This window comes from Passer domesticus, chromosome Z (assembly GCF_036417665.1).
Source record: "Passer domesticus isolate bPasDom1 chromosome Z, bPasDom1.hap1, whole genome shotgun sequence".
Lineage (NCBI taxonomy): Eukaryota > Metazoa > Chordata > Aves > Passeriformes > Passeridae > Passer > Passer domesticus.
The window spans coordinates 84,136,361-84,158,008 of NC_087512.1; the positions used below are offsets into that span (position 1 = coordinate 84,136,361).

The window sequence follows — 21,648 nt, forward strand, 5'->3', positions numbered from 1 at the left end:
ACACCCTCAAGCCATCACTGAAAGGGACATGGATGGGGACTGCAGCTGGATCTTCCAGTGCTCACCACCCCTGACTGTGCTCCAGGTGAACCCAAACCTCAGCAGCTGCACATTGAGCACATTGACCTTTCTTGCCCATCCTGGAACGTGGTGTTCCCACATCATACACGAGCCCTTTGCAGGGAGTGACCAGCTCCCAGCTGATGTGCTACTCTGGCCTTACTTTCTGTTTCCCAGCAATGAACTTAATGGATCCACTCATGAGAATCCAAGCACATCATTTGCTTCTCAGGAGCTATTAAGGAAAAAACCTCCACTCATTACTAGTTTTTGCACTGAGAAGGAGGTGCTGACAAGCATAAGGCACAGAGAGAGTCCTGATATAAGAATTCCAGAGCCATAGGGTTCCACACGTTGCTGTTCCCAGCTGTTTTGCTCATTTTTTTTAGCCATTTCTGGATGGGGGTTGCTGCTGACAGGGTAGGAAAATTTGGAGAAACGAGGGTGCAGCAGACAACCAAAACCAAGAGGGAAGACACTTAGAAATAGAGAGCACAAGAGAAGAACTTGGAGATGGCTCAATAGAAAATGCCAGCAGCAGTGCCTGGAGCCCAGAGCTGCTCACTGCCACCACAGGGGCTCCTCAGTGCCTTGCTGGTTTGTGTCTGATCCCTGCTGGGCTCCCTCTGCCCCTCCAGCAGACACAGCCCTGCCTGCAAAGGGCTCCGTGCTCTGGTGTTCTCAGCTTGCTGCAGGCTACATTCTTAGCAGCACTGAAAGAAGAGGTGAAACAAAGAGCCCTTTTCTGTGCTGCCTGCAGCTTGGAGTGCCCGGAGCCTGGGCCCGTGAAGAGCTGCTCCTGGCGCTGGCTGTGCTCAGCCCGCTGTGCCAAGTGAAATAAATGGGCAGGAGATCTTTCTCCTTTTTTAATGCCTTTATTAAGAAGAATCAGCTCAGGTGGGGAGAAATCGACAGGTTGCGCCCACACCGCCGTTGCTCCCAGGCGTGGCACGGAGAAGGAGGATGATGCAGCTTTGTCCACTGGTCTGCAGACAGAGCTGGGGACTCTGTCCTCACGGGAGAGTTGTGGAGTCCTTACTTGTTTGTTTAACACTCCAGGATGTCTTCTTAATCAGTATCTTTTCAGGTTAGGGTGAGAAGCAAAAAGGTTCAAGCAGGTATCGGACTATGATCCCATCCTTAGACATTACTTCAGTCACTTTTTGGCTTGTGATTTTAGGGGTTCTTCTTGTAAAAACTGTAAAACTGTAAAAAAGCCAGGGTGCAATGCGTTTCTCATTTGCATGTTGGCTCTGGTGTCACTGGCCATTCTCTTTACCCTGGAGGGTTTCTCTTGGTGTCTTCTTGGCAAGCGGCCAGCATCAGGGAAACAATAGTTAATTACCGGCCATTAACGGGTGATTAAAGACTTTTTCTTTGCCAGCACACCCAAAGAAGTCTGACCTGGTTTGACTTGTTTTTTTTTTTTAACTCTGAAACTTAAAAAGAATACAACTTTCTATTCATAACACCAAGCAGCCGCGGCCATGGAGACACAGGCGGGAGCTCTGCCCGAGGCCGGCAGCGGCCAGGCCCAGCTCGCAGCTGCGAGGACGCTGGCAGCCTGTGCCTGAGCCAAGGCCGTGGCGGGGGGTTTGCGGACAGGGCTTTTGCGAGCCGGCCGGAATGTGCCACCTCCCGTGTGGGCCCGGCTGCGGCAGAGGCAGCGGGAGCGCGGTGGGGCCGGCAGCGGCGGGCAGAGGCCGCGGAGAGCAGCAGCCCGGCCAGGCCCGCTGCGGAGTGACAGGGAGCTCCCGGGCAGCCCTCGGCCGTGTCTGTGCCCGCCGGGCAGGAGCCGCGGCAGGAGCCGGCCATAGCGGCAGCTCGCCGTGCCCGGGGCCGCGGCCGCAGCTCTCCCCGCCCGGCCGCAGCAGCAGCCGCTCGCCTCTGAGGCTCCGGCGCTTCCTGAAGAGGTCGGGCCCGGCCCCCGGGACGCGCTGGAGCCCTGCGGCGAGAGGAGCCGCCGGCGCCGCAAACGGCAGCGCCGATGGCACGGCCTGAGGAGGAGCAGATGAGGCTCTTGCTGGGCCACGCTGTGGCAGCTCTGCCCTCTCGCCTTCGCCTTGAGCCCTTTGCTGCTTTTCCCTGAGCCCTGATCCCCGTCCTTGGCCAAGGCCCCCGGAGCCCTTTCCTGGTCTCCAGGGAAAGCTCCCTCAGTCACAGAATCACAGAATCACTGGGCTGGAAGACACTTGCAAGATCATGGAGTCCAACCCATGCCCTAACAGCTCAACTAAACCATGGCACCTAGTGCCATATCCAGTCTTGTCTTAAACACTTGCAGGGATGGTGACTCCACCAGCTGCCTGGAGGGGTCTGTCCCAGGAAGAACCAAGATAGCACTGGGGCCTTCTACTCCCTGGTGCTTGGAGCTCTGGAAGTTTGTCTTTCTGCTTAGGGAAAGGCCATGGAGAAGTACTGGGAAAACTACTCACTAATAGAATAGGCTATAGAGCTACAAATATATGTGCAAAGAATACAGAAAACATAGAAAAGAAAAATTACAAAACCCAAACAGCATCAGCGAGGTCTTGGGCATGAACACATAGATTCAGATGGTCTTCTCAGCCCTATTTCTGTGTATTTATAAGAACCAAAGGAATCCTGCTGGAGCCTGTGGGGACATGGGTTTGGGAGGTACAAGTTCATTCAATTTTTTCTCCTTGGGGCAGCTCCTGTTGCTAACGTCAGCTGAGCCTGTCTCCAGCCTGATGCCTCTGATGGTTGCAGGCAGAAGACAATGACACTTCCAGGGACATGACTTTCTCCAGTGCTAGCTGTGAGTCAGAATAAAAACTCCAGAAATCACAACACCACTGGAAAATTCCCTATTTTTCATTCTGTAAAAAAGCTCTGTATCCACTTCTGAATTGTCAGTTGTTTGTTAAGGATGGGAAGTTCTCGTTTATTATTTTTTAATGTGGTGTGGAATTGGGTAAGCGTCTCCTTCCTTCACAAACTCCAGCCCAAGTTGCCTTTGAAATATGGCCCACTGTCAGTTTTTGCACAGCCATGGTACTTCTGGATGAGAAAGCAAGGGCAATGGTATTTGCAGCCAAAAGCCAACAAAGCCTGGGACAGCCAAAGCATCCTGTGGAGATCCAGGCCTCCAGCTGTTACTAGAAATCAGCAGAGTTCCAGCCAAATGGTTCTGTGTCACTAAGTGCAATCTCTTTGCCTGGATCAGAGCCTTGCTCAACAGAAAAAGCAGAAAGATCAACAAGGATGCTCCCAAAGGCCCATGACATTGTTTTTACTTTGCTCATCTTGTTTAAGTTTGCAATAAACATTGTGCTGATGACGGGGGAAAAAAAAAGAAAAGAGGTTTATGACAGGTCCATGACATTCCACAAGAGGAATCACTGGTGTGCATTTCATAGACCTGTCTCAATCCTATTAAAGAATTGTAGCCCTGATTTAAAACAGACAGGTATGAAACAACCTTTGAGAGACAGAAGCTAAAATGGCTGCTGGGTTTTTTTTAAGAATGCAGAAAATTACCCAAAGGGTGTTGTTTTGTGACATTTTAAAATACACTACATAAAAATTACCAACTTCAATAAATTAAGAGTTAAAAAAGAAGTACTTTGGTATATGAATAATTAGAAACACAAAATTATGGAGATGAGAATGCATGTTTTCATAAAAACAATGAAATTACAGACAAAAAAACACAGGACTGTTGACTTTTACCTCTCCTCCTGTGGTATTGTTGAGTGCTCTAACCACATCTCCAAAAGACCTAGAAACAAAACAGAGGCAGAGAAAGGAGAAGCTGTTTAGCTCTTGGAGTGAAAGCCAGCCCACACAGCAGATGTCTCCTGTAAATGCCCAAAACCTGCAGGATGCAGGAGGGCTCTGCCAGAAGGCAGATGATGCATTTTCCTCTCAAGTGCACGGGCACTGGGCCTGTTCCTGAAGCACTGGGGTTCACTGCCTCAGCTCCTAAAGGGAGGTTGTTCTTTCATCTTGGGTTTCAGTTCCTAAACTGTGTGGTTCCTCTCCTGACCACAGAGTATTTCCTTCCGCAAACCATCTGGAAGAAATGTTCCTGAGAACTGTTACCTGACAGCTTTCATAGCGAGTAGGTTGCTCTTTCAGGCAAGCGAGATTATTCTTTCTTAATTAGTGTGTCGGTATGATTTTCAGACATACAAAAATGCTAAAGAAATTAATACAGAGCTGTCCCACACTTGAGAGACAAGGAGATCTTCCAGGTTCTGTTCCTTGATGCAGGCAAGACCTCGGCAGCATGGAGATCTCTCTGACAAAGCCTTCTGAGCACACTCCCAAATTCTGAGCAGCACTGAGAGATGGGACAATCTATCCCCAGGGTGTGAACGTATTTCCATCTGGCCTGACTTCATGCTGGATAGACATTCCACCAGAAAAACTCCTGGCCCATGGCTGTGCAGAAGTAACTGCAGTTGGACTCACCCGCTGCCAATGTGTTCCAGTTCTGTGTATTTCATGACGGGATTTTCCACATTCACCATTCTCCCTGAGGGAAACAAAATGCAAGATGCTCACTTTAAAGCAGAGATGCCAGCTTCCAGGAGATACAGAAGGCAGCCCCACTGTCTGGGGCTCTGAGTCCTTTGTGGTCAGCTGGGTAACAATAATAATGACCACAATAGCAAAAAACACCAAACCAAACCAAACTAAAAAAATCACTAAAAATAAGCAAAATAAAACAACAACAAACCTTCCCCCACCCCCCGCCAAAAAAAAGAAATCCTCAACCAAAACAAAAAAACTTCAAAACCAGTGAATTTGTGTGAGGTTTATTTGCTCTGATGGCTAGTTGGAAGTCAGGAGTCTACGGAGAATCTAGGAAGCTAAAGATTCTGTTCAGTTCGGCCACTGGCACACAGGACTTGTCCAGATGATTTGCTAGCTCTCAGCCTTCATCTGGTTCAAGAACAATCGCTGCTTCAGCCTTCAGCAGAGAGGGAAGCTCAGGCAAAGCCAAGTCAGTCCAAGCTGCCCTCAGAGGCAGCAGGAACACCCAGAGTGCTCTCTTAATGCCTCGGAGCACAGCACTTCCTCTGGGGAGTCCTGAATGTCCCCAGTGGGACACCAAAGTCAGGAGGAGCATTTGGTACAGCTCTGCTGACACCTGCACAGAGTGCACTGTCCCTCAGGCAAGAAATACACCAGACATACCCACAATCTCCAGGTACCCCTTCTCAATCTCCGGTTTTGGAGCAGCCATGCTGCTGTCAGAACTGGTGATGAACGAACCGTTGGAATTTGACTTCCAAGATTCAACAGTATATCTTCCTCCAGGTAATGCTGCTGCAGCAGCAGGTTTAATGCCAGAGCCCATGGTGTGCTGAACCTGTCGCACTTCTGGTGGGGACAGTTCCTGTGCCTCACACCAACCTTGGGGCCCTTCATTGCCCATTGTTTGCTGGAAGTCTTTGCAGGCTGCCAGGTGAGATGTCGACACTTGCACCTCAAGTCAAAGAGAACAAAGCAGTCAGAGACTACAGCTTGTCCCTGTCAGCCAGGAGTCATTGACTGTGAAGAAAGGGAAAGAACTGATTTTCAAGGGACACAGACAGGGATTCAGTCCTCCATCTGGGTCACCATGTTCCACTGTAAAGAAACAGGGAGAGCAGCAACAGGCCAGCAGGAATCAATTTGGATGACTGCTGGCCAAAAGGCCAAAGGACAAGTCCCACTGTCCAGGGCAGCAGCTGAGATTCAGCACAGCAGGAAATGTCCTTCAGAGTGACTGTGATCCACACTAGAGCAGGATGGCACTCAGAGGCACGGCCCCACTCCCTGCTGCTCTGCAGTGGCGTCATGGTTTGGCCAGGAAGCGTGTTTCTGGAAAAGTTGTGGTCAAACTAATCAGTGGCCAGATTTGAAATTTGCACCTGTGGTGGCCACTGAGGATTTGGATACGCCTCTGAGAACACACAGGGGTTCAAAGCAGAAGATTCCCAGAGAACTTCCTTATTTGGATCTGGCGGTGAGTGGAGTCTGACCTCTCGCCTGCCCAGCTGCGTCTGGGTGGGGGAGGGGGAGGCCATGTGGCCTGTGGGGAGGGAGGGTGGAGGAGCCCTGCAAGGTGCAGGGGTGGAGGAGATCTGGGATGTTGGGCAGCCCCCTCAGAAGAGAGTGATAGAGACTGTGCTGGCAGCACAGCCGGCCAGAAGTGGGGGATGTGGCGAGACAAGGTGCCCGGGAGCTGTGGGAGTTCTGGGCAGACAGAAGAGAAGATTTTAACCCCTTGGTAGAATAATGGAAACCTTACAAATACTGATCCTCCTGAATCAGAATGAGGAGAGAGAGATGATGGACTGACGAAATGGGCAAGTGTGAGGAAATTTGGAAGAGGTGAGAAGAATCCTAAGTGGGAAGAGATAATGGAGTGGCCTTGAGCTGGACTCTTTCTTGTATGACCATGGACAGACCCATGTTTTTTCCTGTGACCCAGAGACTGTATTTAGGGGGAGGCAATACCTTGGAGTCAAGAGTGAAGCAGTGGCGTGAACAGAGACGGCCGAGGAGGGTGTGGGATGCCCTCTGTCTCCGTGGAGAGGAAGATCTCTGTTCACGAGGCTCCTCGGCCTGGGGGGTGAAATTTGGGGGGATTGGTGTCCTGAAGTTGAGAGACTGCTGCTTTTTTGGAACTGGGTGGGGCATCCTTAAATGGGGAACCCTAAAAGCAGTCCTGGCCCACATGCAGTGGTGAGAGCACTGGACATGGGGGGGGAGAAATCACGAGGGCAGATGTTCTCTGAACAGTGCCACGAGTGACACGGAAACACAAGAGGTTTCAATTGTGTTTCTGGGGGAAGCCTATGGTGCAAGGGGGGACTCCTCTCTCCCTGATGGATTTGAGGGTTGATTATTTGAGGGGTGATGATGGACTGAAAGTTGATTATGTGAGAGATGGTGACAGGGTGGAAATCTGTGGTGTTCTTTCATTCTGTGGAGAAAATGGAGGGGGGAGGATAACAGAGCGACCACTCCCAGGAGAGACTCTGAATTTGTCATCCTTTTCAGATCGGTGAAAGAATGCTGTCATCCGATATTGTTCAATTTGTGTGCTGGGGGTGTTTTGCCTGTTAAATAAACAGGTTCTTTCCACTTCTCTCCAAGGAATCCTTCCTGTACCAGTAGGATCATTGCAGTGAGCTGGGCCCCGGCATATGCTGATCGCACACTGCTAGATGCTCTAGGGCAGCAGACAGAGGAAGGGGAGCAGGGAGATAAATCAGCAGCTATCCCAGTCACTCAGGCTGCAGCCAACACCCCAGGCTCGAAGCCAGCAGTTAAACCACACAATAAGCCTCAACCAATGGCTGCTGCTACTAGCACTAGAACTGGAAAGTGCACAGACAAGGCTGATCGACCAGTGGATGATGATGATGAGGATGGTGATGATGATGATGCAGGAGAAGGACCCTCAACACTTCCTGACATAAAGTCAGGCGCAAGATCAGAAGCCAATATTGAGTCCTTTTCCCTGAAGGACCTTTGTGGCCTAAGGAAGGATTACACCCAACGATCTGATGAATCCATAATTAGCTGGTTAGTCCGTCTTTGAGATGCTGCAGGCGAGGCTACAATTCTGGATGGCACTGAAGCGAGGCATTTGGGATCCCTGTCACAGGATCCTGTCATTAACCAAGGAATGATGAGGGCGGCTAACCCTCACAGCCTCTGGGCACATTTCTTGGACAGTGTAGCACAAAGACACCTGTGTGCAGATGATCTCTGTAAGTAGCAAACCCAGTGGAAGACCATAGAACAAGGGATCCAACACCTGAGAGAAAGACAGTGGCAGAGATTGTCTTCTCAGATGACATATCAACTAGGAATCCAGACCTGGTAGGTACCATGTACATCTGTGATGTGGCGAAAACTTGTACGACTTGGGCCACACAAATATGTTTCTGCTTTAGCAGTAATGAAGTGGGATGACAGGGATGAGACTGTGCTTGATATGGCAAAGAAGCTCTGAGCATATGCAGATGCTGTACAGGGTCCAACACATGCCAGAATGGCAGCAGTGGAAACACATCTGCAGAAATTAGAGGGCAAGATAGAGAAGAATAGTAAGAAACTCAGGGAGGAGATTAAGGAAGACCTTCTCCAAATCTGGGCAGTACAGATCAGAGGTTCTGGTATACAGATGTTCCCTAGATGAGGGAGAGAAGGTACACCCCATGAGCTGAGCTGTGGTTCTTCCTGCGTGATTGTGGAGAAAACATGAGGAGATGGGATGCAAAATCTACTGCTGCTCTGGCCCAACAGGTGTGTGAATTGAAGGAAGGCAAGACTCCAAGAGGAAGTTGCACCAAAAGGAAAGCAGCTCCAGTTGCCCATAGCTGAACTGCCAGGTATGATGATGATGACATGTCCAATCCCCTTGAAGGAACCTCCAAGATATATGCCCAAGGAAAGAAGGATAACCAGGCTTAAAGGGGCCCTCCTCTAGCCAGGTAGGGGCTAGAGAAAAACGTGATTTTTGGACTGTATGGATTCCATTGGCCTGGCACATCTGAACCACAAGAATATAAAGCTTTGGTTGACACTAGTGCGCAGTGCACGTTAATCCCATCAAGACATGTGGGGATAGAATCTGTCTCCATTTCTGGCGTGACAGGGGAATCACAGGATTTTACTTTGGTGGAAGCTGATGTGAGCCTACCTGGAAATGAGTGGAAGAATGTGACTATTATGACTGGCCCAGAGGCCCCATGTATGTTGGGCATAGATTACCTGCAAAGTGGGTATTTCAAAGACCCAAATGGACTCGGGGGCATTCAGGATAGTGGCTGTAGTGACACAGGGCATCCAGCAATTGAACCCCCTGCCTTGACTGTCTGAGAATCCATCTGCAATAGGACTTCTGAAGGGAAAAGAGCAACAGGTACCAAGCGCCACTTCAACAGTGTATCACCGACAGTACAGAACCACTCGAGGTGCTGTGGTTCCCATCCATAAAATGATTCGAGAGCTGGAGAGCCAAGGGGTGGTCAGCAAAACCCACTCGCCCTTCAACAGCCCCATCTGGCCTGTGCGTAAATCTGAAGGAGGATGGAGACTGACGGTGGACTACTGTGCATTGAATGAAGTGACTCCACCACTGAACACTGCCGTGCCAGACATGTTAGAGCTGCAGTACGAGCTTGAGCCCAAGGCAGTGAAGTGGTACGCCACTATCGATATTGCCAATGCATTTTTCTCCATTCCTCTGGCAGCAGAATGCAGGCCTCAGTTTGCCTTCACATGGAGGGGCGTGCAGTACACCTGGAAGCGACTGCCCCAGGGGTGGAAGCACAGTCCTACCATCTGCCATGGACTGATCCAGACTGCACTAAAAAAGAGTGAGGCTCCAGAACACCTACAGTATACTGATGGCATCATTGTGTGAGGGAACACAGCCGCAGAAGTGTTTGAGAAAGGAGAGAAAATCATCCAAATGCTTCTGGAAGCTGGTTTTACCACCAAAAGATCAAATTTAAGGGACCAGCTTGTGAGATTCAGTTCCTAGGCGTAAAATGGCAAGGTGGATGGTGTCAGATTCCTGTGGATGTCATCAACAAGATCACAGCTATGTCTCCACCAACCAAGAAGAGGGAAACACAAGCTTTCCTAGGTGCCATGGGCTTTTGGAGAATGCACATTCCTGAGTACAGTCAGATCGTGAGCCCTCTTTACCTGGTAACCTGCAAGAAGAATGACTTCCACTGGGGCCCTGAGCAGCAACAAGCTTTTGATCAGATTAAGCAGGAGAACGCTCATGTGGTAGCCCTTGGCCCAGTCTTGGCCCAGGACAGGACGGGATGAGAAGAACATATTCTATTCTGCAGCTGGGAACTGTGGCTTGTTCTGGAGCCTTTGGCAGAAGGTGCTTGGGGAGACTCGGGCTTGACCACTAGGATTTTGGAGTTGAAGCAAGGTTTGAAGCAAACTACACCCCAATAGAGAAAGAAATCTTGGCTGCCTATGAAAGAGTCCAGGCCACCTCAGAGGTGATTGGTACCGAAGCACAACTCCTCCTGGCACCCCGACTACCGGTGCTGGGGGGGATGTTCAAAGGCAAGGTTATATCCACCCACCATGCCACCGGTGCTACATGGAGCAAGTGGATTGTTCTTATCACACAGTGCGCCCAAATTGGTAAATTGAATCATGCTGGAAGTAAGTACAAATTGGCCCAAAGGTGAAAATTTTGGTGTCACAGATGAAGAAAAAGAACCAGTGACACGGCCTTAAGAAGCTGCACCATACAACCAACTGCCAGCAGAGGAAACACACTATGCTCTTTTCACTGACGGTTCCTGTTGCGTCGTAGGAATGAATCAGAAGTGGAAAGCAGCTGTATGGAGCCCCACACCACAGGTCGCAGAGGCCACTAAAGGAGAAGGTCGATCAAGCCAACTTGCTGAACTTAAAGCTGTTCAACTGGCCCTGGACATTGCAGAAAGAGAGAAGTGGCCAAAGCTCTATCTCTACAATGATTCATGGATGGTAGCCAATGCTCCATGAGGATGGCTGGAGAGGTGGAAGGAGGCTAACTGGCAGCATAGAGGAAAACCAGTTTGGGCTGCTGAAGAGTGGAAAGACATTGCTACCAGGGTAGGGAGGATACCTGTGAAAGTTCATCAGGTAGATGCCCATTGCTGGGGTCACCTGTCAGTTGTCTCTGCCCCAGCACGGGAAAAGGTGGTTCTGGGCAGGCCGTGCTCTCGAAGAAGGAGTCTGGACTCTTGCTTTTGGTCTTCAGTTGAGTTTATTGTTCCTTATCTACAAAGTTTTTCTGTCTGTCCAGCTGAGGTCTGATCAGCAAGACAGCCAAGGGCACTCTCTCCCGCCCACAGGGGGGTTGTCTCTTTTATAGTAAAAACTTCGTATAAGATATTTACCTTTAATTTCCAATACTTTTCGCCCTTGTTGGCAAGTGCACTTTCCCTATTAAGCAATCCACACATGCCAACATCATCCTGAACATAGATGCCAAGGAGAAGAAAGAAGAAGGACAGGGCACGCCCAAATTCCTCCATCTTGGGACTCCCGACCCATGTACAGAATTCCAAACCCCTCTGTACAACATATAAAACCCCCCTGTACAGTGCATTATAGTTCAAGTTTTATCAAGTGAATATCACCCCTCACCATTCAGGCCTGAAATTCTCTCATTTCCTCACATTCAGGTGTCTTTGGCTTCCTGCCAGGGTCTCCGAGCCCCTGCCAGGGCTTTGAGACATCCAGGGCATCCAGAGAGATGCTCTGGGTTCCGACAGCCCATATCCCCAAGAGTAGAGCTAATGAGGAGCACAAAAACAATGAGCAGGTAGACCAGGCTGCAAAGATAGGGGTGTCCAAGACAGACCTAGATTGGGAACACAAGGGAGAGTTATTCCTAGCTTGATGGGCCCATGATGCCTCAGGCCATCAGGGTAGAGATGTCACCTGTAAGTGGGCACGAGACCGAGGGGTGGATTTAACCATGGACAGTTATGTCTCAGGTTATCCACGACTGTGTGACGTGTGCTGCCATCAAACAGGGCAAGCGAGTGAAGCCCCTGTGGTATGGTGGGCGGTGGTCCAAGTATAAGTATGGGGAGGCCTGGCAGATTGACCACATCACACTGCCCCAGGCACACCAAAGCAAGTGCTGACCATGGTAGAAGCCACCACGGGATGGTTGGAAACCTACCCTGTGTCTCACGCTACTGCCCGTAACACCATCCTGGGCCTTGAAAAGCAGGTCCTGTGGAGGCATGGTACCCCTGAGAGGATTGAGTCAGACAATGGGACTCATTTCAAGAACAGTCTTATTAACACCTGGGCTAGGGAACATGGCACTGAGTGGGTGTACCATATCCTCTACCTTGCACCAGGTAGAGGTAGGCTGCAGGCAAAGTGGAGAGGTACAATGGACTATAAAAACCCAGTGGAAAGCCTTGGGTGGGGGATCTTTCAAAAACTGGGAGCAGCATTTAGCAAAGGTCACCTGGTTAGTTAATATCCGAGGTTCCAACAACTGAGCAGGTCCTGCCCAGTCTGAGTCCCTGGATATAACAGATGAAGTCCCAGTGGTAAATGTCAGAGATTTGTTAGGGAAGACGGTGTGGATCAATTCTGCCTCAAGTAGACAAACCCATTTGCGGGATTGTCTTTGATCAGGGACCAGGTTGCACATGGTGGATAATGCAGAGAGATGGAACAACACAATGTGTACCTCAGGGAGATCTGATTGTGGGGTGAAAATCATATGCAAATATCACTGTTTGCTGGATGTTACTGCCATTGTCTGTACATTAAACCATACAGATGTGAAACAGAAAAAAACGTGTAATTGTCAAGGGTCTGAGGAAGTGAAAGATGGAGTTTTGAGTCAGCAAAATGGAAGTGAGGAATCCTGCAGCTCTGTAGTCTGGGACCTGGATTGAGTGCTCCGGTGTGGTTACATGACAGGGGCACAATGGGGATTGCTTGTAATGTTTTGGGGGAAGCAGATGGAAGTTTTTACTTGAATAAAATGCATGAGGTTTGGTAGTAAGTTGACGATATGGGGATAAGGGGTGGAATGTCCTAGGGTGATGTTATGATGGTCAGAGATCAGAGGAGCTGGGAGGGGGTAGGCAGCATTTCTAATCACAACCACTTTAGCAGTGTCAGTGGGGTTGAGTCCAAGAGAAGAACTTGCTCCAGCAGAGATGCACAAAGAGTGAGGTTTCCAGTGCAATGCTCTGGGCCACATCACTTTCCGTAAGGACCTACACACTCCAGATTCCCCAAGAGTCTGGTTTATTGAAGCAACAAGACAGCAATCTCAGGATTGCTGCTGACTGGGGGCACTGGCTACCAAGTGTTGATGTGTGTAGCAACAGAGAGAACAGTAAAGACAGATTATAGTAGATGTATCTATCTATCTATCTGTCAGTCTGCCTGTCTGCCTTTGTAACATTTACATAATTGAATCTTCCTGGATCTGGTCCAATGATGTTGGAGGTGAAAAGCTCACCTAAAGCATCCCTTTCAGGAGAGGATTAGTGACACGGTCTGTCAACTGATTCTGAGCAGGCAGAGATGTTTCCCCCTTCAGACATGGGTTTTTTTCCCCTCAGAGCTGTTTTTCTCCTCCAGCCTCTTCTGTCCTGAAGTCCACAGTTTAAATTTCTGCCTGTCCTAGGAAAGTGGAACACTTCCATGGTTCGGTGGTGTTTGGTGACTTTGCTCATACAGGCATTACATGACACATTGGTATGAGTTTCATTTTAAAAAAGTTGGGGAAGAATGGGGGGTTTGTTTGTTCTGGGGGAAGGGAAGTGTCCAGGACTTGGTGGGGGCTGGAGGTGGAAAGTGAATGGACCAGGGCACTGACCAATCACTCGACGCCCTTGTGGCAGAGAGAATAGGGACAGGCGGTCGGAAGATTTCGGGCTGTCACGGAAACCTGATAGGGCCTCCCTCACCTGATTCCCCAGAGATAAGAGATAGCCGCAGGACAAAAGGCCAAGAATGTAACCCCCCCACTAACACGGCCTCCACCCAGTCCCCTTACTAACCATATAAGGTAAAAGTCAGACCCCGAAGGTAGGGGAAGGACCAAGGGTATATATACCGAGGAGAAAACCAATAAAGGGCCTTTGGACCGTCTATCACATTGATGTCTGCGTGTCCTTAGCCCGAGCGGCCAAAAGCATTGGGCCGTCGTGCTGCGTTTCCTTGGAACCAGGTCGTTACGCCTTGCCTGCAAGGCAACACGCCCTGGGGAAAGGATTGGTCCAAAATGAACATCAGTAAGGACCAATCAAAGCGCCCAAATTCCACCAATCGGTGCGCGGATCCAAAACCCACCAATCCTGGACCAGGGACTGTTATGAAAAGGGGGGCTGTGAGTTCTTCGGGGTGCTTTCGGGTTTATTCCTGTTCGTGTGTGGTTTGTTTGCGGAAGAACACAATGTGTGCTTAACATGTTGTTCTAGATTTTGAGCTGTTGTGTGTGGATTCTGAGCTTATCTCAGGTCCTCTGTCCTCTCTGGCTTGTTTTAATAAACGAGAGCCTTTTTCAACCACTTTCTGAAAATTGGCTCGTTCGATTTTTAACAACATGGTTTCCTTCACTGGCATCCCCAGGGGTGTGTAAATGCATTCATTAATGGGGTCTTATGAGAGTCTCTGTTACTGCTGGTCACAATTCTCAGCTGACAAAAGACAGGAGAAGAAACACCTTGGTCCTCTTCCTTATACTGAGGTTCAGAGAACCATAAATGTTCTCTGATGTCAGAGGATCTCTGCACATATTCTTATCTCCCGAATTACCAGGATTTCTAACAAGAGTGTAGATGTCAGAAAGGCAGGAATGCTGGTGCAGGCCTGAGGAGAACGTGAACTGCAGAAGTGTCTCTCCCAAGGGCTGAGCTCAGCCAGGAAGCCACCTGCAGAGCCAGGATGGAGCTGTGGGACAGGGCTGGGTGTCAGTCACTACTGAAAGACAAAGAGGACATGGCAGGAGCAGAGGGAGGCCCTCACCAGAGCCTTGAGGAATGCCACAGCTTCCCTGTCAGCTGCCTGACAGGCTGTTGGAGCTTCAGTGCCAGATGGCCCCTGATTGTAGTGCCAGGCTCACTGTGGAATCTGTGCCTCCCCATGGGCAGAGAGTGACCCAGGAGATCAGCACAGAGCTTTGGGAATGTGTGAGCCCATCAGCCTTTGAGTCTTGGCCCTCAAATATCGTATGGCAAGTCAAAACCCATCTTCTCTTGCTTTCTCTGCCGGTTCTTGTAGAGAAAAAGCAGGAGCAGACTGCTTTATCAGAGATGCCATGCCAGGCTCAGGGAGAGCTGTTCCCAGCCCAAGAGCAGGAAGAGCAGCTCAGGCAGCAGGTGGAAGAGCCACAGCAGAATGGCCAGGTAAGCCTGACTGGCCAGGTGCCAGAGGGAAAGGCAGGAAGAGGGGCATAAAACAGAGCTCTTCGGCCTGAGGAGGCCAGGAGTCCCACAGGCACTGAAAGCACAGAACCTTGGAATCTGCAGAGATCAGCACAGGGACAGGAGGGTTACATTGGAAGCAGAGGTGGGTAGGGAAGCAGAAAGAAGTGACTGAATAGATGTGCTTTTGAGGCAGCAAGAGGAAAAAGCTGAGCCTGATGGCAGCTCCCAGTCACTTGCTGTGCATTTGTGTGTATAGAACATCAAGTCAGAGCCCCAAGCAGAGCTGCCCGAAGCTCAGAGTGCCATCATGGCAGTGGAGAGGAGGAAGAAGGAAGACATGAGAAGAATTCAAGAGGAGATTCATCTCCATCAGCACAGGGGCAATCAACAAAAACATGTAAGTGAAAGAGTGGCAGCCACTCCACCCATGAAACAGCGTGTTTATTCTTGGTTACAGACCATCAAGGAAGATGTGCAGGCGGAGCTGCAGGAATCTGAGGATAGGAACAAGGAAAGGGTGAGGAGGCTGGAGGAAGAAATGAAAATCATCAGAGAGAAACTTAACCGCCTCCCTTGGGCTCTACAAAAGCAAGTGAGTGAAAGATGGACATCCACTGCAGACACCTTGCAAGAAATAAACGCTCCGTTTTGCAGAGACAAGGTTGCTTGCTGATAGCAGACAAGAAGGAAAATCAAATTTGTAGCTATATAGTGTTGTGTTGAATTGGCCAATTTTAATGGGGTTGGAGTGACTGAGAATCCCACTGCTAACACAGTTGACGAGTTCTCCTTACAAGATGTAGTTGTAAATGCCAGGAGAAATGAGGTTAGAAATGGTAGATAACAGCCTGTCCCTCATGCTTCTCTCTTGCCACAGGTGACAAAAGTAACAGCCATCTCTCCCATGGCTCCCTCTGCTCCTGGAGAAGACGCCAAAAAGGAGCAAAATGAGCAGGATAACCACATGCGCCCAGCCGTGGTCACAGCCCAGCCTGATCATCCCAAGAGAGTAAGTGCCAGTTGTGGGTGGTGCTGTCTTTAGTGCAAGGCAGAGGTGCAAGCTGCTGAGCAGCCAGCACTTGCTGTTGCTGGCCGAGGAGGCAGAGTGCTGGAGTCCTGCAGGACGCAGCCATTTCCTGCAGGCAGTGCCAGCTGGCAATTGGCCTTTGGCCTGTCATGTTGAGGCACCGAAGAGCTGGGGGCTCTGGGTGAGCTTTTGGCTGCCTGGCTGAGTGCAACTCTATGTCTGGGCTTCTGCAGTGCATTGGCCAAGGGCACAGGTGGTGGTGCTGGCAGTCCCAGGGCTTTGTTCCTTTGATTTTGCCTCGTGGAAAGGTGTGTTTGGCTTGTGGAAGCGTTCTGCAGTTTTCTTGAGCAGTTCTTCATTTGTACAGCCTCTTTTGGCCCAGCTGTCTGTTGGCTTTGGATAAGCTGCAAGGAGATGAGTGTGCTGTGTGTGAAGCTGTGAGGGGCCATTCTTGTCCCCTGTGGCCAAAGAAAGGAAGCGCGTAGTTACGAAGGCTTCTTGTGAGGCAAAAGGCAGAAGCGGGGAGTTTCTGTGGATCCCTTTTGCGGTGAAGTCTGCAGCTTTGGCAAGTGCACTGGAGCCTGGAGTGGGGGTGAAGCTGCAAGTCCTTGAGTGCTGTCTTGCGTTGTAGAGAAGAGGAAGGAGATGATGAAATGGAGGATGCAGTATTTGAAGTCAGATGGGCAAGAGTGTGGCTGGCGAGCTGCGTGGGCCAAAAGGAGGCAGGGCTGCTGGTGGTGAAGAGCAGCTGCACGTGAGGCAGCGTGTGGGCAGGCGGCCAAGAAGGCCAAGGGCATGGTGGGCTGTGTGAGCAGCAGAGGGGCAGCAGGAGCAGGGCAGTGAGCGTCGGGCTGTGCTGGGCAGCGCTGCGGCCGCAGCTGCAGTGAGTGCTGTGTGCAGTTGTGGGCCCTGTGAAGCAGCAAGTCCTTGAGGGGCTGGAGCGTGTGCACAGAAGGAGACGGGAGGTGGGCAAGGGTGTGGAGCATAAGGCCAGGGAGGAGGTGCTGAGGGAGCTTTAGCCTGGACAAGGGGAGTCTGGTGAGGGACCTTCAGGCAGACTTCCATAGATGCTGACGTGACAGCGCTCAGCACAAAAGCTGTTGCCCATTCAAACATGGCCTCAGTGCATGCCAGTGCTTCAGAGACTGGAGTAGCTGCCGCTTGCACCCTGTGGCTTCTGCGTTTTTTGGTATGCTAGGAGGAGAAGTCCTGTTTGTTTTCTCTTTCTGCAGCCAGCAAGGGAGCTTACGCACAACATTTCCTGCCCTTTTCCAGCACAGGATGGGATTGTGATCCAGTTGTAGTTTTCCCTGTCTGCAGCAGCAATAGCTAAGGCCTTGCCGGCTCTTTGCTACTTGTCCATTGCAGAGCTTGCAAGAAATAAAAGCTGTGTTTTGCAGAGACAAGGTTGCTTGCTGATAGCAGGCAAGGAGGAATGTGAAATTCATAGCCATATAGAGTTGTGTTGAAATGGCCCATTTTAATCTGGTTGGAGTGACTGGGAATGCCATTGCTAACAGAGCTGATGCGTTCTTCTTAGAAGATGTGGTTGTAGGTGCCAGGAGAAATTAGTTTAGAAATGCAAGGTAACGGCGTGTCCCTCATGCTTCTCTCTTGCCACAGGTGACGAAAGGAACAGCCGTCTCTCCCATGGCTCCCTCTGCTCCCGGAGAAGAAGGCAAAGAGAAGCAAAGGGAGCGAGAGAAGCAGAAGCAGCCCTCTGTTTTGACAGCCCAGGCTGCTCCTTGCAAGAGAGTAAGTGCCAGTTGTGGGTGGTGCTGTCTTTAGTGCAAGGCAGAGGTGCAAGCTGCTGAGCAGCCAGCACTTGCTGTTGCTGGCCGAGGAGGCGGAGTGCTGGAGTCCTGCAGGATGCAGTCATTTCGTGCAGGCAGTGCCAGCTGGCAATTGGCCTTTGGCCTGTCATGTTGAGGCACCGAAGAGCTGGGGGCTCTGGGTGAGCTTTTGGCTGCCTGGCTGAGTGCAGCTCTGTGTCTGGGCTTCTGCAGTGCATTGGCCAAGGGCACAGGTGGTGGTGCTGTCGGTCGCAGGGTTTGTTTCTTTGTTTTTCCATATTGGAAAGGTGTGTTTGGCTTGTGGAAGTGTTCTGCAGTTTTCTTGAGCAGTTCTTCATTTGTACAGCCTCTTTTAGCCCAGCTGTCTGTTGGCTTTTGCTAAGCTGCAAGGAGATGAGTGTGCTGTGCGTGAAGCTGTGAGGGGCCATTCTTGTGCCGTGTGGCCAAGGAAAGGAAGCGCGTAGTTACGAAGGCTTCTTGTGAGGCAAAAGGCAGAAGCGGGGAGTTTCTGTGGATCCCTTTTGCGGTGAAGTCTGCAGCTTTGGCAAGTGCACTGGAGCCTGGAGTGAGGGTGAAGCTGCAAGTCCTTGAGTGCTGTCTTGCGTTGTAGAGAAGAGGAAGGAGATGTTGAAATGGAGGATGCAGTATTTGAAGTCAGATGGGCAAGAGTGTGTCTGGCGAGCTGCGTGAGCCAAAAGGAGGCAGGGCTGCTGGTGGTGAAGAGCAGCTGCACGTGAGGCAGCGTGTGGGCAGGCGGCCAAGAAGGCCAAGGGCATGGTGGGCTGTGTCAGCAGCAGAGGGGCAGCAGGAGCAGGGCAGTGAGCTTCGGGCTGTGCTGGGCAGCGCTGCGGCCGCAGCTGCAGTGAGTGCTGTGTGCAGTTGTGGGCCCCTGTGAAGCAGCAAGTCCTTGAGGGGCTGGAGCGTGTGCACAGAAGGAGACGGGAGGTGGGCAAGGGTGTGGAGCATAAGGCCAGGGAGGAGGTGCTGAGGGAGCTTTAGCCTGGACAAGGGAAGTCTCATGAGGAACCTTCAGCTTTTCATCAGTGCTTCCAAATGTTTTAGTCACTTTCAGGTGTGACTTTTTGCCTTTTATTTTTTTTTAATTTCTGATTTTTGTTGTGCTTGGATTGCAAGTCCAGTCACACTTTCTTTTCCTCCCTTCTAAGGCACTTTTCCTCATTATTTCTTGGTCTTTTATTGTACTGGGACTGTGTCTGTTAGAATTCTGATTTCCTCGGTGTCACTTTTGGAGAATATAATGTTTTTGCTTGTGACATCATCCTTCGGTGCAGCACCTTGGTGCAGAAGAAGCTGTTGTGGTTCCAGGGTAGACAGTATGGCATTACAGACCAGTTTGAGGTTATCAGTGCCTGTGCCTTTGTTCAGCCTAGTGAATCAGTGTGTGTTGTTTTTGGGAATTTAGCAGGATATCAATCCCTTTGTATTTTGCTGGTCCTGAGAGATCAGAGGAGCTGGAAGGGGCTGGGCTTTATGTCTTATTACAGCCACTTTAGAGTTGTCAGTGTGGTCGAGTCCAAGAGAAGAACTTGCTCCAGCACAGATGCACAGGGAATGCAGCTCCCAGTGCAATGCTCTGGATCAGATCACTTTCCATAAGGACGTACGCACTCCAGATTCCCCAAGAGTGTGGTTTATTGAAGCAACACAACAGCAATCTCAGGATTGCTGCTGAGCAGGGCACTGGCTACCAAGTGTTGATGTGTGCAGCAGCAGAGAGGACAGTAAAGAGAGATTGTATCAGTGAGATCTATATGTCTATGTTTCTGTCTGTCTATCTGTCTATCTATGTAACATTTACATAACTGAATTTTCCCAGCTCTGGCACAAAGGATTTGGAGGTGCAAAGCTCACCTAAAGCATCCCTTTCAGGAGAGGATTAGAGACATGTTCTCTTGACCAGTTCCGAGCAGGCAGAGATGTTTCCCCCTCCGGATACGGTGGTTTTTTTCCCCTCAGAGCTGTTTTCCTCCTCTGGCCTCTTCTGCCCTGAAGTCCCCAGTTAATTCTTTAAATTTCTGCTTGTCCGAGAGAGGTGGAACAATTCCATGGTTCAGGGGTGTTTGGTGACTCTGCTCCTACATGCATTACATGACACACGGTTTCCTTCACTGGCATCCCCAGGGGTGTGTAAGTGCATTCATTATTGGAGCCTTATGAGAGTCTCTGTTACTGCTGGTCAGAATTCTCAGCTGACAAAAGAGGGAGAAGAAACACCTTGGTCCTCTTCCTTATACTGAGGTGCAGAGAACCATAGAAGCTCTCTGATGTCCATCAGAGGATCTTTGCACGCATCCTTACCTCCCGAATGACCAGGATTTCTAACAAGAGTGTAGATGTCAGAAAGGCAGGAATGCTGGTGCAGGCCTGAGGAGAACGTGAACTGCAGAAGTGTCTCTCCCAAGGGCTGAGCTCAGCCAGGAAGCCACCTGCAGAGCCAGGATGGAGCTGTGGGACAGGACTGGGTGTCAGTCACTACTGAAAGACAAAGAGGACATGGCAGGAGCAGAGGGAGGCCCTCACCAGAGCCTTGAGGAATGCCACAGCTTCCCTGTCAGCTGCCTGACAGGCTGTTGGAGCTTCAGTGCCAGGTGGCCCCTGATTGTAGTGCCAGGCTCACTTTGGAATCTGTGCCTCTCCTTGGGCAGGGAATGACCCAGGAGAGCGGCAGCACAGAGCTTTGGGAATGTGTGAGCCCATCAGCCTTTGAGTCTTGGCTCACAAATATCACATGGGAAGTTGAAAGCCATCTTCTCTTGCTTTCTGTGCAGGTCCTTGTAGAGAAAGAGCAGGACGAGGCTTCTTTATCAGAGATGCCATGCCAGGCTCAGGGAGAGCTGTTCCCAGCCCGAGAGCAGGAAGAGCAGCTCAGGCAGCAGGTGGAAGAGCCACAGCAGAATGGCCAGGTAAGCCTGACTGGCCAGGTGCCAGAGGGAAGGGCAGGAAGAGGGGCATAAAACAGAGCTCTTGGGCCTGAGGAGGCCAGGAGTCCCACAGGCACTGAAAGCACAGAGCCTTGGAATCTGCAGAGATCAGCACTGGGACAGGAGGTTTGCAGTGGAAGCAGAGGTGGGTAGGGAAGCAGAAAGAAGTGACTGAATAGATGTGCTTTTGAAGCTGCAAGAGGAAAAAGCTGAGCCTGATGGCAGCTCCCAGTCACTTGCTGTGCATTTGTGTGTATAGAACATGAAGTCAGAGCCCCAAGCAGAGCTGCCCGAAGCTCAGAGTGCCATCATGGTATTGAAGAGGAGGAACAAAGATGAGATCAGAAGAATTCAAGAGGAGATTCATCTCCACCAGCACAGGAGCGATCAACAAAACCAGTAATAGTGGCAGCCACCCACTCATGAGACATCCTCTCTCTTGTTCTCTACAGAACATTTACAAACAGATGCCGGCAGAGCTGCAGGAAACTGAGGCTAGGAACAGGGCAAGGAAGAAGAGGCCAGAAGAAATTCTTGAAATCATCATAAAGAAATTTAAACTCCTCCTTCAGGAGAAAATGGCTCTAGATGCGAACTCTGCAGTCACCAAACTGGTGCTTTCTGCCATTCTTGCCTTTCCTCTGCCCAGCAGGGGAGGGGTGGGGTGATGCCTCTTAAATGCCACCCTGCTGAGGCCTCTATCACAGCTGCTCTGAAGGACACTTCCTGGTCTGCTGAATCTCAGCTGTTGACTTGGACAGTGGGATTAGTCCTTTTTACATCTTGCTCAGAAGTCATCCAAAAAAAGTCCTGGTGACTTCTTCCAGGTCCCCTTGTTTCTTGGGTTTTTGCAGGTGTACATGATCACTCAGATAGATTTGGAATACAAGCCACAGGCTATCTGTATCCCTTGTGAA

At 50.4% G+C, this 21,648-nt stretch overlaps 1 protein-coding gene across 1 annotated transcript; it reads left to right on the forward strand.

Moving 5' to 3' along the window:
- The first annotated feature begins 9,028 nt into the window (after window positions 1-9,028).
- On the forward strand, window positions 9,029-21,134 carry LOC135291275 (involucrin-like). Its single transcript, XM_064405309.1, has 8 exons — window positions 9,029-9,234; window positions 9,723-9,831; window positions 15,226-15,366; window positions 15,427-15,561; window positions 15,847-15,978; window positions 17,620-17,751; window positions 20,579-20,713; window positions 20,991-21,134. Exons 1-8 carry the CDS (start codon window positions 9,029-9,031, stop codon window positions 21,132-21,134), a joined length of 1,134 nt encoding a protein of 377 aa, XP_064261379.1.
- The last annotated feature ends 514 nt before the right edge of the window (window positions 21,135-21,648 follow it).